Source organism: Biomphalaria glabrata, chromosome 10 (assembly GCF_947242115.1).
Source record: "Biomphalaria glabrata chromosome 10, xgBioGlab47.1, whole genome shotgun sequence".
Classification (NCBI taxonomy): Eukaryota; Metazoa; Mollusca; class Gastropoda; family Planorbidae; genus Biomphalaria; species Biomphalaria glabrata.
The window spans coordinates 39,399,293-39,413,034 of record NC_074720.1 but is presented as its reverse complement, the minus strand read 5'-3'; the positions used below and the strand labels follow the sequence as shown (position 1 = coordinate 39,413,034).

The 13,742-nt window shown below is 34.7% G+C and overlaps 1 protein-coding gene across 1 annotated transcript; it reads left to right on the top strand.

Annotated features, from left to right (window-relative positions):
* On the top strand, positions 1-11,290 carry LOC106073496 (uncharacterized). The gene is made up of 8 exons (XM_056044901.1): positions 1-16; positions 1,320-1,733; positions 2,742-2,850; positions 4,269-4,385; positions 5,916-6,022; positions 7,349-7,422; positions 9,173-9,356; positions 10,473-11,290. Exons 2-8 carry the CDS (start codon positions 1,463-1,465, stop codon positions 10,601-10,603), a joined length of 993 nt encoding a protein of 330 aa, XP_055900876.1. The 5' UTR covers positions 1-16; positions 1,320-1,462; the 3' UTR covers positions 10,604-11,290.
* The last annotated feature ends 2,452 nt before the right edge of the window (positions 11,291-13,742 follow it).

Below are 13,742 nucleotides of genomic sequence, written 5' to 3'. Positions count from 1 at the left end.
GGACTTTATCTGGGAGGTGAGGTTGACTATGAAAATTTGATTTGAGATTGGGCAAAGTAATTGTAGATATATATACATTTTTACAACAGATTTTTTTGTAAACTATAAAATTTCTTCTATTTTTACTATTTGAGCTATGAATAGACCTTATTTTTAATAACTTAGACTTAGATGTACAACATTTAAAATTTGAGCTATAAAGAGGAAGTAACCCATGAGGGATTATGGGCATGACATGACCTAAATTGTGCCAATGTAACAAAAACCCCAAATATCAAACTTTCTTCAAAAACTGTACTTTGGTTTTTGATTGTATCTGTGTGTTTTCAAAGGTAAGAATGAGGAAAAAGAGCATTTAGTTTTGCTGGTGTATGCTGATGAAACCATGCTCTGGTGTGTCATCATGAATGTTTAGAGAAGTGGAGATGGGAGACAGAAAGGATATATGTTATTGTAATGAGATTTTATTTAAATATTATTTCACTCTGTTACTACTAGATCATTTCTTCGTTTCAAGTTTAATCTATGTATATTTAAAGATAAATGTTGTATTCAAGATTGTTTGAAAAGAAGACTGTTTAAGCTTATTTAGAGTTTTAAATTAATAATTTATTATGCTTAAATCAATTAAGTTACAGTACTAGCTGTCTGGAGGTGAGATGGCTGATTGGTACCAAACTAGGGGTCCTGGGTTTCAATCCTGGTGAAGATTGGGATTTTTAATTTTGGAATCTTTGAGCACATCTGAGTCCGCCCAGCTCTAATAGGTATTTGACATTAGTTGGAGAAAAGTAAAGGCAGTTGGTTATTGTGCTGGCCACATGCCACCCTTGTTAACCGTGGGCCACAGAAATAGATGACCTTTACATCATCTGCCCTATAGATTGCAAAGTCTGAAAGGGGAACTTTAACTAGCTGTCTGGATATACACACCAACGACCAAGCAACAACAACCTTAAAACTATTTTTTTTAATTAGTGCAAGGCTTTTAAAACAAAAAAAAACTATGTTGCTATAAATACATTTCCATTATGTCTGGCTGAGTTTTAAAAATTGCTTGATGGTTTATGCCTTCAGCATGTTGACATTGTGCGTTTGTGTTTGTTGTTAGAATGTAGAATTATTCCCCTTGGTAAGAAAGTTCATAGTATTGTTGTGTGTAGATTAAAGAGTCAGATATATCCAGCATCTAGTGTCCATGTCGCTTATTCATTTCAGTGTAATATTAAGCTTATAAGTGAATCATTATATATTAAAGCTAACACAGCACCTCTAGCATTATTTGCCATTACATTTTATAGTATGAATTTATGTTTCAGATATTCTCATTGTTTGTCAGAGCTCATTACTGTTCTCTTTGTTACGAAATGGTAGAAACACACTTGCAATAACTAGCTTAGGGTGTAGGTTTGTGCATTCTTGTCACAACTTATTCTCCCAGCTCAAGAAAACATTGTCGGAAATGACTGACGAACAAGTGAGGAAAGCTACCGCCAAACAAAGCAACAAGAGCTGGGATCACTATGTAACTATATCACTCCCAAGTAAACTCGATGAAAACAAAGCTCTTAACTTTAATGTGCATGTTTATGACACTGGGCCGTATGAGCCAAGTGCCAAGAACCCTGTTGTCGTTGCAGTTCATGGAATGCCTGGAACTGGTCAGGATTTTACTTCACTTGCAAACAGCTTGCATTCTAAAGGCATCAGATTGGTAGCACCTACAAGTTTAGGTTTGTGTCATCTTAGTCAATTTTTTTTTTGTTCTGTCAACATTTTAAGAATCATGCTCTTGTATGAAGGTTTAGAAAGATAGAGATGGATTTGTTTTTTATTCTTTTACCAAGATTAAGGATTAAATTTTGTCTCCTACATTCTAAAATACCATTTTGTTTACCTTTTCCAGTAATAAACATTTTAAATTCTGAGTAGAAATTAAGATTTCAATCTCTTGATATCCAGGAAATTCTGCACATTTCCTTTTAAATTCACACAAAGATATAAATAATAATTTTATAAGTCCTTTTATATACAAGGAAATGAAATACTGAGACTTAAGTGGTAGGGTAAGGATGCAACAGAGCCCTGACAATGCCATCAAACTCACCTTGCTGCTCCACAAAGGAGACCATCACCAGAGACTTGGATGGAAGTGGTGGTTTTAGAATAGGAATATGAAGAAATTCCCCATAGTTATTGCAGCCTTTGGCCACTTATAGCTAGTCGACCCAGTACTGGAGGCTGTGCTCTACAAATGTGATATGACCTAATTGTAGTAATGGTCACTATGTTGTATTACCTTCAGACAGGGCCTTGGGCAAAGAGCTCCCCTGCCCACTTCTGTCCATCTTATAAAATCCTTTTCAATGGTCACTGGGATAATGGCACACATTACAATCATGCTGATTCCCAATTGGACTCCATTGAAGGTTGGATGCAAGCCTTTAATGCAAGGTTCAGTCTTGATAATGGCTAGGCCTTTTAGCAAAGCTTCCTGATAAAGCTGTTGAAAGACAGTATAACGCTAGGGTTATTGAGTTCTCCACATAACAGCTTGACTAATAAGTGACCATGGGAGTGTGCTCTTTATTCTTTTAGTTCTTAGTTCTAACTGCTGGTATATACAAAAATACATAACATTTGTTATATATAAGCAATAGATCCAACAATGACGTTAGAAAAATTCTGCCAGTTGAGTTTATTTTATGCTTTTTTTTTTTTTTTTTTACATCAAATTTTAGGTATGGAAAAAAGTCCAGTAGATATGAAGCAGCTTAAAGAGGTAGACTTTTCTACAATGGGTCGCACTAAAGCTCTGAAACATGTACTCAATGCTTTAGACATCAACAGGTGAATTGTTAAATTGAATTATAACATAAATCGTGCACCTCTAATTACCCAAAGTGATATTCACATGCTTAGCGGCATTTAGTTTTGTCTGTCTAAGCCGTTAGACACAGCTATAATATATATTTTTTGTTTTGTTTTCATGTTTTGTCTTTTTAAAGAATTAATTATTATACTTTTTTTTTTAATAGTAAAACCATCTCAAGCTATGTCTTTTCATAGTTCTTTTAGTTCATAGTTCTCTCAGGGTTAACATTGTTTGTATCTCAGTATCTATTCCTCTGTGTTTTAGCTACTCCAGTAGTATATTTGTTGTGTGAATTTCATTAATTAAAAAAAAATTTACTAAATATTCACAAGGAAAGAAAGAAAAATTCTTCCACTAGTAGTTAGATCGGGGTAAAATGAAATGCTTCAAATGATAATTAGTTATCAATAACTATGTTAAAAAAAAAGGGATCCTTAGGCAACTGCTTAAATCCTTACTGGCTCACATGCTAATCTCCCTTAATAGTTATCATCATTTTTGTTTAAAAACATTCGAATCTATAGAGGAGACTGTTATTTTTAAGTTTTAATACAATTGAATGAATACAATTTTAAAAATATTGAAATAAAAAATGTTGTAAACTTAAATTTTTGGTTTAGTAATTTTTACATTCAATTTGAGTAGAAATATATATATATAAAGCATTATGATTAGGGACGTGCAGTATTTCTTGTGACTATCTGTGCCTGTCTTCAACAAGGGCTTTACTTTGGGTCTCAAATGAGTAGAAATAGCATGTATACATTTAGACCTGCCCTATAATAACTAAAAATCTCTAGAAAATTGTAGACATTTAAAAAAAAGAACAATGTACGTTGAATACCATTGCAAGGACTTACTAACTTAGCATCATATGGAAAGAAAGCGAGCTGGTAGAAGCATACTGAAGGCAAAGGAAAGTAATCAAGATCACAATAATCAGGATTGAAATACTAAACTTATGTAATGTACTAGTTTAGAGAGTAGGTTAGTTTTGTTAGATAAATATATTGTGTATAGTTTTAGCGACGGTAAAAGTAATGACGTAGTAAGACAGACTAATGACGTAGTAGACTTAGGCGAACAAGAGACCAACATGGCGTTATGTTAGAAGTAGGCTGTTTTGAATAGTAATTGAATAGTAGTTAGTTATAGCTTAGAAAGACTGGACGGATTTCCCAGTGGTTAATAAAGCATCATTTTATAGAACTGAATGTTGTTATCAAGTATATCTATTTTGTAATGTTCTGTGGCTAATGTTAAAGTAATAATTGCACAACATGAAGTCAGATTAGATTAGCCCACAACACTTAGCTAGTAGTTGAAAGCAACTTTATAGGGAAAAGTTTTATGGCATTTTAGATAATTTATGTTTATGCATATTTCTGTTTAGGGTAGATCTTGTGATGGCTCATAGTGCTGGGGCCTGGACACTCTATGAAGTAGGAGCCAAGTGGGACAATGTTGATTCTTTGTTAGCTGTCAATCCTGGAGGTGCTACTCCCAACAGGTATGAAACACGGGAATGCACTGTATTTCTTTACATCTCATCTTCAATACAACTTCATAAAAACAAAACAAAAAACATTAAATAGTAATTTAAAAAAAACGAAACAAAGCTTATACGAAGTGTAATTAAAAGAAAGAAATGGATATCTGGGTGGATCTTACTGTAATTGGTTTTTAAAAGCATTTCAAAAAAAAAAGGAGAATGATCTGAATTCGAACTCATGGCATGCGCATCCTCAGGCGGACATTTTAACCACTCTGCTAGTGAGGTACTTATGACTAGAGAAGATCGTATAGTTATATATTGTCTGTTTCAATTTGAAGCGGCAACCTATAAAGGGGACTAATTCAGCTTATACCACCACTTCAATCAATTACCATTTTGCGTTTGGCTACATTTAAAAAACTGGCTATGTCTGTCAGAATTCTTTTAAGTCACAACCATTCTATATTAAAATGCTACTAAGACATGTTACAGCTACTATGAAATTAAGGCCATTTGATAGCCTTATTTTACTCCTATACAAGATGTCATATTAAAGACCTAATACAAATTAAAGAAAAATGAAAGTAGAAATATTTATAACCTCTTTGTTATGTTCCTTCCCCCAGACCAACATTTCTCCCCATGCCCTGCTCTAAGCTCCTTCAGGCGGATCAGGAACAAAGCCCCATCTGTTTTCTGTATTCTTAGCAGTAGAAATGCATTTACTGGCATTGCAGGGCACAATTCAATTATGAAAAAATTGTTGGTCACCATCCTGTTACTATCCTTGTAAGATAGTCTTTGTTATGCAATACTTCTTATAGGAGGCCTATATTTTGGTATTGAAAATATTTCAACAGAGTACAGTAGTGCACTAGTAAACTAATTTCTCAAAAAGTTGACATGAAAAGGTCTGATGCATTGACAGTTGTTATTTCCTTAATCTAATTCTAGTTAACCATTCCACACTTGGTCAAGTCTGGGATGTTAGTCCAGACCTATGCCCTAAAATTAAAATCCCAGTTTAACCTCTAGGGTTTTTTTACCACAAATTTTGTGATTGGTTGTTGAAATCTTGACCTTTTAGCCATGCATTACCTTTCTTGATATTTAGCGCAAAACCTGAGGCACATTATTTAATGGCACTCTTGGCATATGTTCTGTTGCTGTGGACATGTCATGTCTTTTGAGTTTTAGTGCTATCTTTTTATGTACACTGTTAATCTTAAATGAAAGGTTCTTGATTCAAGATGTCCTTGAAGCGTTAGTTATTTCTTGCATTTACTGCTGAAATGCTTATGGTTTTATTTTAAATTATGTGATGATGCTACACCTTGTTCATGAGTTTGTTCATAATCTACAAAAAAAATGTTAGTTTAACAAATAACAGTTTTTATGGGTATTTATTTATTTTTTTTGCCTAATTATGAAACATTTAGTCGACAGTTTGTAATTCTCCAAGTTGAAAAATTAGTATTATCCAACATTTTTTTTTTTTTGAAGTTCCAGATAAAAAATCTCAAAGGGCTCAAATTTATTTTTCAGATGCATTCGTCCGTATAGCGCCTTGAAGTTTCTTGTTTCCATAATGAATAATTCAATAGGTAGATTTATGTTGAAACCATTTATTCTATCAGCTTATAAAATACAAGGTATTTACTCAGAGTTTTGTTTGTTACTTACCAATTGACAAATGTGACTACAATGTGTCTCAATAACATTTATGCTGAAAGAGTATGATTCATAATTTTAAAGAATTGTCTCTCCACCCATCAAGTTCAGTCCCCTTCTTTGTTTCTTGTACATGTTTCGGGTGTTTCTTCTGAATTGAAGATTAGTACATCTAAGCCCTGCGAGAAATGGCAGCAGTCAGGGTTATCTTATCTTTTATAATTATACAGACGTTACTTCAAAAAAGAAGATGATTATGTCCTATACGTCATGCATTTAGTCATGCATATTAACCAATGACTTAAATTCTGCCAAGTCACTGGTTTTCCTGGCTATCTCAGGCAACCCATTCCATGCTCTAATAGCACTAGGGCAGAAGGAGTGTTTCTGGATCCTGAGACCATTGAGACAATAATCCAGATTGCAAACCACATGACCAGGAAGTCAGACTTAGCTTTAAGTGAGAGTTGTTCTTTATGTTTGAGACCTAAATAGAGTGACTCCCCCTTTTCCTCTTTCCATGTAACAGCAGAACTTTTATTGCCTCACAAAGACGCATATTTTACTGTCCTTTAGTACTGCAGCCCATTGAGCCGTCTGCTTTCTCACACATTTTTAATTCCTAATACATAATATAGGAATATAAAGACAGAAATGAATATTATTATTGAAAGAAATCAATAAATTAAAAGACAATAATTATGAATAATGGTAAAGAAAATATGTCAAACTACAGGCAAGCTTCAAATAAGGGCACAAACCACAAATCTTGCACTTGGCAAACCACCTAGCAGCTACTAAGGAATCAGGTTAACTTCTCCCTTGATTATTTAGATGGTAATCAAAATCAATCTTTCTGATCAGAAGAGTTATATACTAGCCTTGCTCTCATCCCTCAATGATCACACAGCCCAGAAAACAACAGTACAAATGCCTCCATATTTTCTTCAACCACAATACATTATTTCATTAGACGATTGCCTAGTCTTATTGTCTCTGTATCTTATCTTATATAATACAGACGTTACTACAAAAAAGAAGATGATTACGTCCCACGCGTCATAGATCTAGTCATGCATATTAACCAATGACTTAAATTCTGCCAAGTCACTGGTTTTCCTGGCTAGCTCAGGCAACCCATTCCATGCTCTAATAGCACTAGGGAAGAAGGAGTGCCCTGTAACAAGACAATAGGACAACATATACACACAGTAGCTCAACATATACACAAAGTAGCCATATTGAAGTGATAGTTAAGCATACAAATGTGACGTGACACTTTAGTTGGAAGTTTTGTGTTTGCTCAGGTCTAAAAGATGTGAAGTATGGGGACCACCTCGTGGCGGCACAAAACTACGTAGTGAACCAGCAGTTTGAAAATGTAGGTCAGAGAAATGTTTTAGGTTAATTTTTCTTGAAAACTATTGTTTCTGCTCATTTTTATAAATGTCTGATATATTAACTCAAAGATTATTTTAATTCATTGACTAAGGCCTTGGAATGCACATTTGAGATTAAAACAAAAAACCAATGCCAAGGGCAGACCTAGATGGCGAAAAGAGAATCTAAATTGACCACCGGCAGACAATAGTTATGTCTGCACTGCATGGGGCAAAATATGTGGGTTGCAGCTGGAGCTGCTTAGTTTGCAAAATACTGCTCCTCATTAATCTTCAGATTTGAATACACATTTCAATAAAAAATAATAATTTTTCTTTCATCTATCGCTCTGAAAGTAATAAATAGTACATAAATAAAAATAGTAAAGCAGTAAATAATAAAAAGATCAAAGATAGATTTAAAACTGAGGGTAGATCTTTGCAAACCTTATTATTTTAATTTCATAATTATAATAATGTCTAAAGAAACCTAACAGTCACTTTTTTGGTTTATTATCTAATGAAAACAAAACCAGGTTAAATTTGAAATTAATAAATTTACTCTTGTCTTGAGTTTATACAAACCTTATTCAAAGCTTTCATTACTTAGTAGTTAACTTCAGAAAAAAAAATGAATGAGCATTAGACTAATGCATAAACACAGGAGATACAAAGGAGTGCAGAGATAATGCAGAATTGATGAGTCCCTAGTAATCGGTAACCAATTTCTTTTTGTAGCCACAAGACACAATGCTTTTTTAAGAATTGTTTGAACAAGGAAATATAGAATTTGGAAATACTGTAGAAAACAAGAATGGAAAGTAGTTATTTAAATCCTGTTTTACAACACAGTTTAAATGCAAATAAGGTGTGTAGTGGCGGACTGGCTATATTGGCTTTCGGGCAAATGCCCGGTGGGCCAGCACAGAATGGGCCAGTGGGGCCACTGCCAAATGGGCCACTCTGAATGACAGTAAATCCGTAAAAGATTTTATAGATTTCCTTTTAATGTTAATGGATATTGGTAAAGACATAATACAAGATATTGTTTTGGATGATGTGTCAGCGACCAATTAGCGCACTCCTTTTTCAAGTGTCACACCTTATTTTTAGTAATTTCAAATTATTTCAAAATCGTGTAATAAAGTTTTTTGTTTGGACTAATTAATATAGCCTCGAAGTCCATCTTTATGTAGAGTTACAATACACTTATGTCAGCTTACGCATGAGATCAGATTTTGATACTTATCAAACTTTAGGCCTACATATTATGATGACAGGTACAAATGGATGCCTTTCATGCAATGGTAAGTAATGCCAGGGCTGCTTTTGGCACCCAATCCACCCCTGGACATGTCCTTTACTTTTCCTGACATAAGTTGTGTACCCATTAGATAGAGGTGCAATTAGAAAATGGACTGACTGTACCTTTAATTTTGTTTATAAAAAAAATTAAAGTTCTCCTTTCAGATTTTGTGGTCAATAGGGCAGATGATGTAAAGGTCATTTGTTTCTGTGGCCTTCGGTAAATGAGGGTGTCATGTGGCCAGCAAAATAACCAACTGCCTTTACTTTTCCCCAACTAATGCCAGTTACCCATTAGAGCTGGGTGGACTCAGAGGCGCCCGAAATGTAAAATTCCCAGTCTACACCAGGATTCGAACCCCAAACCCTAGTTAGGAAGCAAAGCGCTTTACCGCTCAGCCACCGCACCTCAATCTTGTTAGACATCATCCTTATTTTGTTGTACAGGTGCCCAAGAATGCTGCTGAGATACGAGCCAAGTCATTACCTTTTGTCATGATGTATGCAGAAAATGACAAGTTGATTGAAAGCAGCATCTGTTCAGACATGGCCTATCAGCAACTGCGTATTCCCAAAGACAATACAGTTAGGTTCTCCAAAGACTCAAAACCAAATAGGGACCCAATTTTCGGTAAACATTTATCTTCTAGAATTTTTTTTTGTTTTTTTAATTTTACAGTAAAAGATGTCTGTAATGGAAAAAAAAACGTTATTTAACATAGTTTGTTTTTTTAAAACTTGGATATATAAATTGAGACTATGTCTTATACATTTTTTCAATTGATGATAATTTTCATTAACCATTACCTAAATCATAGATATAGTTTTTTTGTGTCATTCTATGCTCATGATCAAAACCTTTTTCAATTTATTTTTTCAAACTTCATTTTTGTTTTAGTTCATTTCAGGTTACTTTCTAGGAGTTTCTGACATTTCATATTTTTTGTCCACGCACTTTTGATTTCTATATCATCATCTGTGGCTTATGTCCCTAACTTAATTTTTGTAAAGGAGTCGGTAAAGTAAAGTGGTACCCTTTGTAATCATATGTAAAGGTATTCGAGTTTGTTTTTTAATCTTTCAAAAGACAGTTTTGGTCAGGACTCTGTGGAATACAATCTGTTTAACAACTAGGTGTCCATTAGCTCTTCCCCTCCTCTGTAAAAAAATGTAAAATGTTTTACACATTCAGGATGTTCCTTCAGATTTGCAGATAGTTTACTTCCTAGCCCAAACCTAACCTTCCACAGGTTGATGAGGGATGGGAGTGGGTAGGGTATGAACCCGGGAGCATCAATAAGTTTGAATGACAGTCCAGCGCGCATTCCGCATGACCATGCAGCCATCCTTGTTGGCTTCTCATCCTTCCTATACCCCTGTTATCAGTCAGGTCTTTTAATTATTTGATTATAAATTACATTTGATCATTTAAACCCAGAGAGCAGCTGGCAGCAAGGGGCTACCAAACGAGACAGCTGGAGATTTCTTATGAAGATTGGGAGATACACATTTGAGCCCAATGTGAAATCTACTGCCTAGGACATATGTAGAAAAGAGAACCTAAGCCCACCACCGGCAGACAAAGATTCTGTCTTCACTGGATGTGTCACAATATGTAGATCACAGCTAGGATTGTGCTGCCGCATGAAATATTGTATTCTTCTTTAATCTTCGGACAAGCCTGTTATTATATCATGTGCAATTTCTTTTTTTTTTTCGTAACCGTTCCCAGCTTTTTTTCTTACAGTTCCACCTGGATGGCTCTGCAGAGTTTTGGTATTTGCTCGAGGCGGCCATGTTGTTTACTTGGCCTATGAAGACGAGATGGTCCAACAGATACAGGACTTACTGAAACATTCGGCGGTAATGAAGAGATAGTCAGGTTCAAAGCTTCCATTTTAGGGATATTTATTTATTGTTTATTGTACAACAACATTAACTCAGGGATAATGTCAGTATTTCAAATTATGTACATGATTATTTTAGGGAAAGGATTATTGTAATTTATTAGCAATTTTTCAACGTTTTAAAAGTTTTATATTCAGAGCAAGAAATAATGCAGTAAGAACAATAACTCTAGTGATTCTTTTTTTAATTCCTTGTTTCTATAATCAGCATTAGTTTGCTCCCATGGCTGAGATAATTGTGTGTTGTTGTTTGTTTTTTTTGTATTTTAAACTATTTATTTGGTTACAGAGCTGCTTAAGTTTTATTTAAAATTGTTTTTTTTTCTATAAATAATATTGATATGCAAATTGGCTATTTTTTTTGTATTAGTCTGGGTTTGCCTGATATTTTGATTCAGATGTAAAGCTTCATTATAAAAATATACATTCCCTAAGACATTCTCAACAAAACAAAAAAAAAAAAGAAAAAGTTAAGATGTATGATGTTTCTGCCGTGTTGTTCTTTTTCAATCTTTTTTCTCCTCTACTTATAAAAGTACCAGACGCTGATGTTTATTTATTAGAAATCAAAGGAAAATATTCTCATTCATAAATGAAACAAGTTTTGTTGAAATTTATTCAATTTTACATAATAAAGGTCAGTGCTTTACAGTTTTAACTCAGAGTTGACTTGCTTCTTTGAATATTGACTTTAGCATTAAAAAAAAATTCATAATTAAGTAGTAAAATACTAGCACCCCTTTCAGACCTTGTTGTAAAGGTCAATATGTTTCTCTGGGACTGATAGTTAATGAGGGGATTATGTGGCCTGCAAAATGACCAATCATTTTACTTTCTCCAACTAATGTCAGTTACCCAGTTTGGTGGGCTTCTTGACATCCTAAAAATCCCATTTATCACCAAGATTTGAACTCAGGGCGCCTCAGTTCGGAAGCCAAGCACTTTGCCATGCCACCTAATAAAGTAGTAGATGGTCCATATTCTTTAACTTCATTATGTAAGAGTATTATAACTTCATCGATCTAGACTAGTTCAAGCGTACTGAGCCTCTCGATCAGGCTTCCCACAAACTATTCTAATGTACTTTATCAGTAACATGCATATTGAGACCCGCGGGCCGCGTGTAACATATGGCTAGTGTACAATAAAAAAAACTTCTGTCTCTTTGTAACCAGTAAACAGCAATGTAAATTTCATATGATGGAGGTCTAAGTCTTGTATCTTATGACACATAGATCACTTTAAGTTTGTTTAACTCTTTCTCTCCGCAAATTTTTACCACATTCTGGTGGAATCAACGTTGGTATCGTCTGTTAGGAGAGAAAGAGTTAATGAATTTATAACATTGCAAAGGTCACGCCCATTGATTTGTTTCGTGTGTATGTATTCCATGCTTTGTAAAGCTTCTCTTCACTTGCATAAAGTTGGATTGGACGCACTATATTGCCTAACCAAACACATATACTTTTCAGCCGGTGAATTCTAGTATACTTTTTACTTCCCCTTCTCTAAAAAAAAACCTACATACAATATCTGGCCATTTTTTCGGCTTCTCAATTCAATATCGAAATATTTGATAGACTCTTATGTTGATTTATCTGACCGTATCTTTTTTTTTTTTAATCCTGCATCTCGTCACACTCTACTAGATAGACTGAATTCAGTTAAATCTAACCTCTATGCTATAAAATTAATAGTCATACCTACATTTCAATTTGTTTTTATAATTGTATTCACAAACACATGCAGTCATACCAGTGGCATTGCAAAGTACCAGTGAGCCCGGATTCAGGAATAAGACGCAAGTGTCGCCCCTCAGGTAAGCTAAATGCGAATTTACCCTAATTGATTCATACTGTATCAAATACTCAGGACAACAAAAAACAAAGGTCCTGACTGTTTTACATCAAATTTCACGGGAGAAAAAAAAGTTTGAAACATATTTTATTCAGATGGTTGTTTACCATTTCAGTAGAAAGTCAATTGAGATCTTAAGCTCAATTTCCAAGGACACATTTGAAGTACAAGGAGAATGCACAATATAGTTACAGCAGTCTGTGTTTCCGAACCGTTTGATTGTCAAAAAAGTTCGAGCTCTAGGCATGTAAGCCTGCTTAAACAATGTTCTGTCTGGAAGAGGTCCAAATCAATGTCTATGTAAGACATTGCTATTTCCGATATATCCGGCACCCCGGGCGCATGGACTAGAATACATGGCCGAAGGCCGAGCACACCGAACCCCCGCCATTTTCCTACGTTGTACCAGGCTAACCGTGCAGGACCTATTGTAACGGTCTCTTGAGGAACGGCGCATGGATTAACGACAGGGACGTGGAAAGCTCTCTTTCAACTCCGCACCGTGCAATGGAAAAGCTCTCGCATTCCCTTGGACACTCCCACGTGAGTTTTGTTTTGCTATTCATTTAGCCTAATTACTTCCTCTAGTGATCGTTTCGGCAGAATAGCTCACTCAGTCATCGTCAAAATGTGGACGAGGAATGCGTTTTGAACCATTTTGGAATTGATGTGATGATTAGTCAGTGGACGAAATGCAGATAGCACGAGCATCCACTGTATATTTGACATACCTATACACCAAAGAACAATTTTAGTTACTCTCGACTCATAAAACTTATTCATGGATCTCAACTAGTTAATATATACGATAATATTAATCAAAATAAGATAAAAATTAAACAAAAAATATAATTGTATCTAATAGAGTACATTTACATTGTTGACTTCTTTATTATTAATATGTTAGAAACGAACGAGTAGTCATTCTCTGGCACTGCTAGGGTCGAGCTTCGTTAAAAAAAAAAATTCACTGTAGTCCCTTTATCAGTGTCCACTGGGAAATTTTCTGGTGATATGGGAGGTCTTCAGCAGTACCGCCCTCTGACAGGCAACGAGAATGTTCCTAGGATTGTTAAGTGCCTTGAAGGTATCTGTGAGGTCAGTTGTTATTATCCCCTCGGTTGATATAACAATGGGGTATATTATTATTGTGGATAACTTCCATAAACGCTTAATCTCTAATCCTAGGTTCCCATATTTTCATTGTTTTTCTATTTCAATTTTTTTAAATTATGAGACAGTGGTACGGCGAT